Source organism: Pistacia vera, unplaced genomic scaffold, assembly GCF_008641045.1.
Source record: "Pistacia vera cultivar Batoury unplaced genomic scaffold, PisVer_v2 Contig955, whole genome shotgun sequence".
Classification (NCBI taxonomy): Eukaryota; Viridiplantae; Streptophyta; class Magnoliopsida; order Sapindales; family Anacardiaceae; genus Pistacia; species Pistacia vera.
Window position 1 is genome coordinate 414,625 of NW_022196840.1, and position 9,087 is coordinate 423,711.

At 32.9% G+C, this 9,087-nt stretch overlaps 1 protein-coding gene across 1 annotated transcript; it reads right to left on the reverse strand.

The window, feature by feature from the left end:
• Positions 1-2,684: 2,684 nt before the first annotated feature.
• Positions 2,685-8,529, reverse strand: LOC116121012 (biotin carboxylase 1, chloroplastic; the record flags this gene model as incomplete). Its single annotated transcript, XM_031406977.1, has 10 exons — positions 2,685-3,153; positions 3,742-3,804; positions 3,916-3,962; positions 4,501-4,576; positions 5,540-5,646; positions 6,103-6,184; positions 6,267-6,359; positions 6,471-6,656; positions 7,412-7,471; positions 8,414-8,529. Coding segments are annotated over 10 exons (887 nt in total), but the record flags the coding sequence as incomplete, so codon positions are not given.
• Between the last annotated feature and the right edge of the window lie 558 nt (positions 8,530-9,087).

The window sequence follows — 9,087 nt, forward strand, 5'->3', positions numbered from 1 at the left end:
GATGAAATTAAGTCCTGAAGATGTTAAAAAAAATTAGAGGTGGGCAAGTTGGGCCCAAGCCCGGGTCTCAAAGACCAGTCTCTAAGGGACCGGGCCCAAATTGTTTGGGACTGCTCCTGGGCCTGTCACTTTTGTAAGGGCTCAGACCAGTCCCAGACCCGGGCCTGGCCTATATAGGACCAATCCTGCCACTGGTCCTATGCAAGCCTGATAAATATTCATTTAGTCCCCTATTTTTTTTTTATATTTGGGGTAATAATTATTATGTAAGGAGGTTTTTGTAATTTATCAGGGGATAATTTGTACATTTTTAATTAGTTAGTAAATAAAAATAAATAATGGTTATAAATTTATGATGGTTTTAATTGAAAGAGATAATTTATATTTTAGCTTCGCAATGTAAAAATTTAATTTAAACTTAAACAATTAAATAAATATAAATGGATGGTTATGAATTTATATGGTTTTAATTTAAAGAATAATTTAATTTTAGCCTAATGTTAGCAATGTGCAAATTTAATTTAAACTTAAACAATTAAATAAATTTGTTTTTATTTAATTATTATTTAACATCACCCGAAATTTGTGTTTTTTTTTTTTTTTTTTGAAAAATTATATTTTAACCACTAAATTTCTTATGTATTTATTTTTATACTGTAAGAGAGTTTTGGTTATTTGGTAAGGAGTATTCTAAAATTAACTGGGTTCCAAGCCCAGGCCCTCGAGGAGCGACCAACCTAGGCTCGAGCACCCCTCCCCTTGTCCTAGAATCGGTCCTAAAAGGCCCAATCCTCCCAAGACTGGTCCTTTTGGGCCTCAGCTTTTTGCCCAACTCTAAAAAAAAAAAAAAAAAAAAAAGTTTGAACCAACATACCAAGACTTTGAGAGACCCCTAAAAAAAAAAAAAAATACAAATGTGTTATGAATAAATGTGGATGCCCCTTGCAATTTTATAACTTTCTAATCTTTCGTCTTCTCTTAACTCCTTAACCTTTCAAGTTCTACAACTTCAAAGCGTTTTATTAGTTTTTAATTTCATTTATAAATTAACTATAATAGAATCGCTAGTTTATTAAACTAGTATTCCACACTTTTCTAGGCAATCGGTGCAACTTCCTTCAAGATTCAATGTGTCCACTGTCTCACTTGTGAAGGTCTAAAGAGCCAACAAAGATCATTTACTACTAAAAATAAAGTTATCCTTATACTCGGGATGACCAGGCCTATGCATAGTATCTTATTAATTATTAGTTTTATTTTTATAATAAGGTTTGGATATATATAATTAGTTCAATAATCTTATATTCCTAAAAATGAAAGTTTTATTTGAATGATAAATATAACCGTAAATTTAATAATTTATCAATTATATCTTTAGTGAAACAATAGATGATATTTTCTCTAACATTTATACGAGAATTAATAGTATAACATTTAACAATATGATTTAACAATTTAATTAAAACATGTTAGATCATACTAACATGCTAGGTTTAGTAATCCAACGCCTTCTAACTAAAATATGTCCTTTCAATAAAACTCCCAACATCCTAACCACCAATTATTTGCCGATTGTCACCCCAATTTTTAGGGTTTGTCATGAACAGTAAAATTTGTAACTCGATCCAGTGAAAGCCCGAAGTTCCAATTCAACCAACTGACCAGGCTGAGTTTTAAAACACTGGTTTTAAGTAGTTATTTCACATCTCATTCTCTCCTCATCATCACCTTTTAAACATTGGATTATGATTTATAAAGGATTATTAATTGATGCTTTAAATTAAGTTAAAAATTTAACCCATAAAATAGACAGAGAAATCCTTACACTTTCTAATGGTGGATTTTTTTTTTTTTCGTTTTCCAGCACATCTTCCAATTTAAACTTATTCAACTCATCAAATGCTTTCTGTATCATATGGTATCTAGAACCTTTAGTCAATTTTTTCTTATTTTTTTCCTTATTTTTTATTCTTTGCAATTGAAGGTGATATATTTTCACTTCAAAGAGATAATGAAGAGATTTAAACAGAGAAGAAAAAGATATATCACATTGAAAGAAATAATGAAAGAGATTCAAACAAAGATTATTTTGATTTTAATCAAAGCATGTTAATATACTTTTAAGTAAACAATGTATCTATACCATCACTCCATCAGCACATCTTATCCATTGATTGTTAAAAGCAATCGCATAAGCATAAACTCCAACAACATTTAGACTGATTGCCCAATAAAATTCCTCAGAATTTCTCATCAACATTACAATTACAAATCCCAATTTGAAATTTCAGTCACCTGTGATTTTACTCACCAGTCGTTGCAGCAAGCTTATTCATCACTTGCCTCTTATATCTAATTACCAAATTGAAGCACAACACTCAACAGATCAAAATGAAGTTTCCAGTATTCTTAAGTATGGCACATGCAATTTTACAATTTCTTACAGAACGATAATACAACCGAGGAGACTATATGTATTTAATTGATGCCAGTAACTTACTTTCGCAGAGNTTTTTTATTCTTTGCAATTGAAGGTGATATATTTTCACTTCAAAGAGATAATGAAGAGATTTAAACAGAGAAGAAAAAGATATATCACATTGAAAGAAATAATGAAAGAGATTCAAACAAAGATTATTTTGATTTTAATCAAAGCATGTTAATATACTTTTAAGTAAACAATGTATCTATACCATCACTCCATCAGCACATCTTATCCATTGATTGTTAAAAGCAATCGCATAAGCATAAACTCCAACAACATTTAGACTGATTGCCCAATAAAATTCCTCAGAATTTCTCATCAACATTACAATTACAAATCCCAATTTGAAATTTCAGTCACCTGTGATTTTACTCACCAGTCGTTGCAGCAAGCTTATTCATCACTTGCCTCTTATATCTAATTACCAAATTGAAGCACAACACTCAACAGATCAAAATGAAGTTTCCAGTATTCTTAAGTATGGCACATGCAATTTTACAATTTCTTACAGAACGATAATACAACCGAGGAGACTATATGTATTTAATTGATGCCAGTAACTTACTTTCGCAGAGAGCTATTTGTGGTTGCAATTTTAGAAGGAGATCAATCTAAGCAGCTGCACTAGCCATTTCTTTAGCAGGTGTCGCTGGAACAATTTCCTGGGGCTGTAGGTACATGCAAAATATCAGAATTTTTGCACAATGTTTCACTCAAGAAAAGTATTTATGCAAGAACTGAAAAGTGAAACAATTTATGTTACATTTCAACTTTTAGGTGTGTAAAAATCCTGTCACTATTTCTAATATCCTCTGGTTGGAATGACATTTGTGTCTTGTGATGGTATGTGTATATATGCACGCAACTATGGCATATGTGAGAAACTTGTCATCTTATATAAATATGAAGAAAATGAATAATAGATTTCCTAGTATGAGGAAATTCACAAATGAAGGTCAATGATAATGGGACTGCTGAACTCACTGCCATGTTTCATAGAAGTTAAAAGCAACTGCTCGCAAATTAGCATGTAATCTTTCGATATAGAACTTCAGGAATAAGAAAAAAGAACACTGAGAATAAATGACACCTGAATGAATCCACTTTAATAAGACCATTACAACAAACACTAAACATTATAACTTCATCTTATTCCTCTTACTTATTCCTATTTAACTCCGTGTATAGGCAAAGAATTATCACAAACAAAGAAAATATGGGAAGAATATTTATTTTCAGAGTTATCAATTACTTACAGCTCGTAACTCCTCCTCATGTTTTGGAATGAAAGCAGTGTCAACTTTGCCATTTTTGAAGTCCTGTAACAAGGGAAAATATGGAAATTTAGATAAGAAGTTTCAATCCAAAATATATACACAAGATCTTAAGTGGAAGATGCACATTGGAGAAACAGATGACAATTTTCTTACCTCAACATCAAGGATAAGTTTATGGTATTCAATGGTCGTAGGAACACCTGAATATAAGAAATTGAAAAAAACATTTATATAAGAGAAGATTATTAGGAAATATATTAGATGTTAAGGATTATAGAATGACTAACTTGAAAGATTGTTGAAAAACCAAAAAGTAAGGGAGATTAAATTAGACTCTTATTTAAAACAAGTAATCATTTTACAGGCACATAACAATCAATGATCATCTTTTTTCCATTTGCTTTAAACCAAAACCCTCATAGCAAACCTTGGTGGATATTAGCTTCAGCAGCGGTTGACTGAATTATTATCAGAAGAATAAGAAAAACACATTTTGTAATCCAAAGGATTCATTAAGTGTTTAAGAAGAAAGCAAATGGGTCTATTGTAATGATAGCCAACAAACTATAAACTAGCAAAAGAATTCAGGAATCCTTTTAAGGTAAAAATGGCCGAAACTCCTTGCATCTGCCAGCATTACAGCAAGCACAGACAACAAATGAATTTGGTGACTGAAGCTTTCTTTTTCTACGTAAAAGATGGAAATCAAGACACTAACTTTAAAATATACAAACTTACCTGTAATGATGGTGTCATCAAGAGCCCTTTTCATGCGCTCAATTGCCTTTTCTCTAGTTGGAGCCCACACAACAAGCTACAATAAGATAACCAAATTTGCTCTGTTAATAAGATCTGTGTCCAACCTTAAACTTCATTTAGTTAAGCAATCAAAGCTTAACATGGTAATAAATTGTAGTTGAAGCGTTGAATTCAAGATACAAGCATAGTATCCAGCCATGCCTAGCCAAGGTGAAAAAAAGGAAAAGAACATGAAAGATATTTCTATATGGCAGATTACTTTTATGGTATTTAGACTGATATCCACAAGAAACATCAATATATAAGTCAGATATTTGATGTAGCTCAATAAAGTACTCTATTAAAGGGTGAAAACCATTTCTGCCATGCCATGCAAAATCTCTCGCTTAAGTCCAAAGCCATGATTTTTTACATTCCATTTCTTATTTTTCAGCTTCCCGTTTAGTCGAATGGTCAGGCTAAAACTTATGTCCAAAGTCTTAATTGGAATTCAAAATAAAGATTACTGATTGCAACTTTTTCATCCTGAAGACCGTTGAGGTTTAGTTGCAGTTAGATTTAATAAAACTTTATCTTTCCAGACGTTTTACAGTCATGATACAATCCCTGTCCCCGAGAAATATGGAATAATTAACCAAGCTACCACCCTCTAATATATAGTCTAATCGCCTAGATAGCATTTGAGTGTACAACCATCAGGAAACCTAACTAGGCAAATAAGTGCTACATCCTTTAGGCAAAATACAAAAATGACTTTTACGCAAAATACAAAAATGAATTGTACGTAGAAGGCTAACTTTTTTCAATACCCAGAAATATCTTGGCCCTGCAAACTATTAAGGTTAGTGAAACAACCACGTATGCAATACAAAGCACACTGTATGGACATGTACACTAGCAAGCAGTACACACCCTTGCGAATCAATCCACGTGTATATAGATGAACTGAGAACATAAACTATGCATACATACACCAAACCACCTATAACAAAGAAAAACATGCAAGTATATAACAAACCTTTCCAAGTAGGGAATCATAGCTTGGTGGAACCACATAATCAGGATAAACATGGCTATCCATTCTGACAAATGGGCCACCAGACGGCAAGTATGCTGTTATTCTCCCTGGTGTTACAAAAAAACAGAACAATATAAAGTACTTGGAGGCGAGTAAACCAAAAATTATCCAAATATATTTCATCTCTTTCTACAGTTTATACTCTCTTGATTTTTGAAAATATTGTTGGTGAAACGAAATAAATTGATGTACTATGACAATGATTCCAAGATTAATGAGGGAAAAGAAAATGGTGAAATAAATATGTAATGACGCATAAAAAAAAAAAAAAAAAAATGAATAAAACGAGTAAATGCAATAAATTCCAAGGCCCTATAACAGCGAATTCATTTGCCATTGGCTGCATCCTGATACGTGTTATAATAGAGATTTCATTCTATACGCAAATCCAATCTTTTAACTGATTAGGGTCTGATGGTGGCACAACAGAGGCCAGTTACAAAAGTAAATTTCGCATGCATGCAAACATTACACCCGTCTGCAAACACATAATAGGAACATACCTGGTCCAGGTCGGAATCCTTTAAAAGGATCTTCTGCGTTGATACGGCATTCAATTGAATGGCCTCTGAGCACAATATCTTCCTGCAGATCAGGGCCCAATTAAAAAATTAAAATGATTGGCTTCATGGTAAGGACATATGTCTCAAATATACCTTCTGGTTACCTGTTTATAACGAAGTTTTCCTCCCATGGCTACATGAATTTGTTCCTCAATCAAGTCAACGGAGGAAATCATTTCTGTCACAGGATGCTCAACCTGAGTTTCAAAAATAGAAAGGCTAGTTAGGATGCCATGATCAATCCCCATATGCAGATAGCTTTTACAATACATCTACTGAAGACTATATCCTTAATAACTTAGATTAACCTGGATACGAGTGTTCATTTCCATGAAGTAGAAGGAACCTCTTTCATCTAGAAGAAACTCAACCGTTCCAACACCAATGTAACCTATGGAAGCTGCTGCTGCAACAGCTGCATCACCCATGGCTTTCCGCAACTCAGGGGTCAAAGCAGGAGAGGGTGCTTCTTCCAACAGCTTTTGATTACGTCTCTGCATGTCATATTAAATGTTACTTATTGCTTCAATAACCTAATTTTCTACCAAAAGAACTGAAAAGAGTAATACAAAGAAAAAAAAGGCTTCTCACAAAAAAAAAATAGCCTGAGACTATTAACTGAAATGTGCATGACAAAAGCTTCACTCAGCACCATAACATACCAAGGGTCACATGACAACCCTGTGAGAAGGAAAGTACCTCTATTTTACTTTAGGGTATAAATTAAGAAGGAAAAGAATAATATATTTCCAATTCACTTCTGAGAGTAAATCAATCAATTCTCTTCAGACAACTGATAAAAGGCTATACAAGTTCCAGCACACAAAATCAGCCTAATAAATAGCATCTAAACAGATAGATTCCACAATCTTGGCACACTTCTAAAATGTGGCTAATAAAGGTTTATCTATACTGAGTTTTTTTTCTAAATGCTTTTGCTACCCCATTCTAATACTTTATCAATCAAATCCACTTTACGAATCTCCAAGATGGGCTGCAAAGCCAATAGCTCTATGTAATTACCTAATGAGCTGTATGCAGAGCTGGACTAAGTTAGTACTTAGACTAGGGGTTCAATGACTCAAAGTTATCAACATAAATAAAAAATATTCAGCAGGTCCATGCATTTTTGTTTGCAGAACTTCAGACTACCTTCACATGACATAATCATGATTAAGTCTAGCAATCCCTCAAAAATTTGTTTGGCAAAGGTCAGGGGAGTTATGAGGAATGTGATCATGTCCATTACCTGGATGCTGCAATCACGTTCACCAAAGTGGACAACATTACCATATTTATCAGCAAGAACCTGTAAAGCCATAGAGCACACTAGAGTTAATAGAAAGAACAGCATGTTGTAGTGTGAAAATAAATTGAAGATAAACAAAATAGGCAATATTACCAACCAGTATGTTACAGCTGAACATATAATAGGGTAATAGCGAGCAATATTATACTTATGAGTATAATTTCATACTAAATGATTTATTTACGTTGCAATTTCCATTTGACAGGTTTTCAGTTTGCTGAACAAAAACAAGTCAAAATTTAGCGGTGCCGGTCAACCTACTTATTGATCTTTCCCTTGTCAAAAGTTAAATACGATGTTGACCACTTCTCATATTTCGGTAAGAAATGCAACAGAGCAATACCCTTATTCTTGCCCCATATTGCTTCTTTCATAAATAGAAATGCCACTAGTATGAATGTACCCCTTTTTGGAGAAAATATATTTCAGAATTCATCTTGCGTATTCCCAATCATGAAGAAGCTAAGGAATTCACTCTGTTTCACTCTCTCTCTCTCTCTCTCTCTCTCTCTCTCTCTCTGGGATAGGACTGCTGCTCTGATCTACTTCAGAAAAATTCAAGAAAGCAATGCTCATTCCGCTCTTCAGACACATAATGCTCATTCCGCTCTTCAGATACATAGTTATAATTCTAAATTCCACCTCAAAAAAAAACAAATGCCTAGAAACCAATGCACAATGTAAATGCTAATGCCATTTGAATACATATAACCTCATGCAAGCCGGACAGAGGCTGTTCATCAATAGTTAATACAGTTCACAACAAACTGTTCACATGGTCTCCATGATTTCAGTTAACAGGGTCTCAGTAGACTGCTACTGTTTTATTTTGGTTGTAGGGATACTGTATACATATTTTTTTCCTCAGGCTTGAGCTGGATAAATATCAATAGTAATTATAGGTATTTCATATTAAAATATATATTATATATATGTAATTACCTGGAACTCAATATGCCTTGGATTTTGGATGTACTTTTCCAAATAAACTCCATCATTTCCAAATGCAGCAGCAGCCTCACTCTTAGCTTGCTGTGAAAAGAAATAAATAAATAAAACTCAAGTTATAGAAAACTTCAAAATGCATGAATTTTTTTTTTTTTTTTTAATTGGTAAAGAATACTAAGATTAGAACGCTTTAGATTTGGCAAGTGATGATTGAAAGCAAATGCGATAAGTATAACCAACTAAACAAGATGGAAGAAAAAAATAGTCATGACATCAAAACTTAAATAGCTTTTATCATCTTGTATTGACATATCAAGTTATAAAGAAAATGTAAATACTGACAAATAAAAGTAAAGTAACAATAGAATGAAAAATTTTCTGAAGAAAACACAAGACCAACTTTGAAATGATGCAACAGAAGCAGTGAGTGATCCTAAAATAAAAAGAGAGAAATTAAGAACAACCACGAATTCGCATCACTTCCAAAGCTAAAGCTTGTTTGATTACTTAAAAGGGTACTTTGAAGGAGACAATAAATCACAAACAAGCACAAAATCAAATACATCTACAGGTGTTATTAAATTAAATTGAAATTATCTCTATCAAAGAGGCCAAAGATATGATGCTTTAAGACCGAGTTAAACTCACAATTCTCTTTTCTTCTCTGT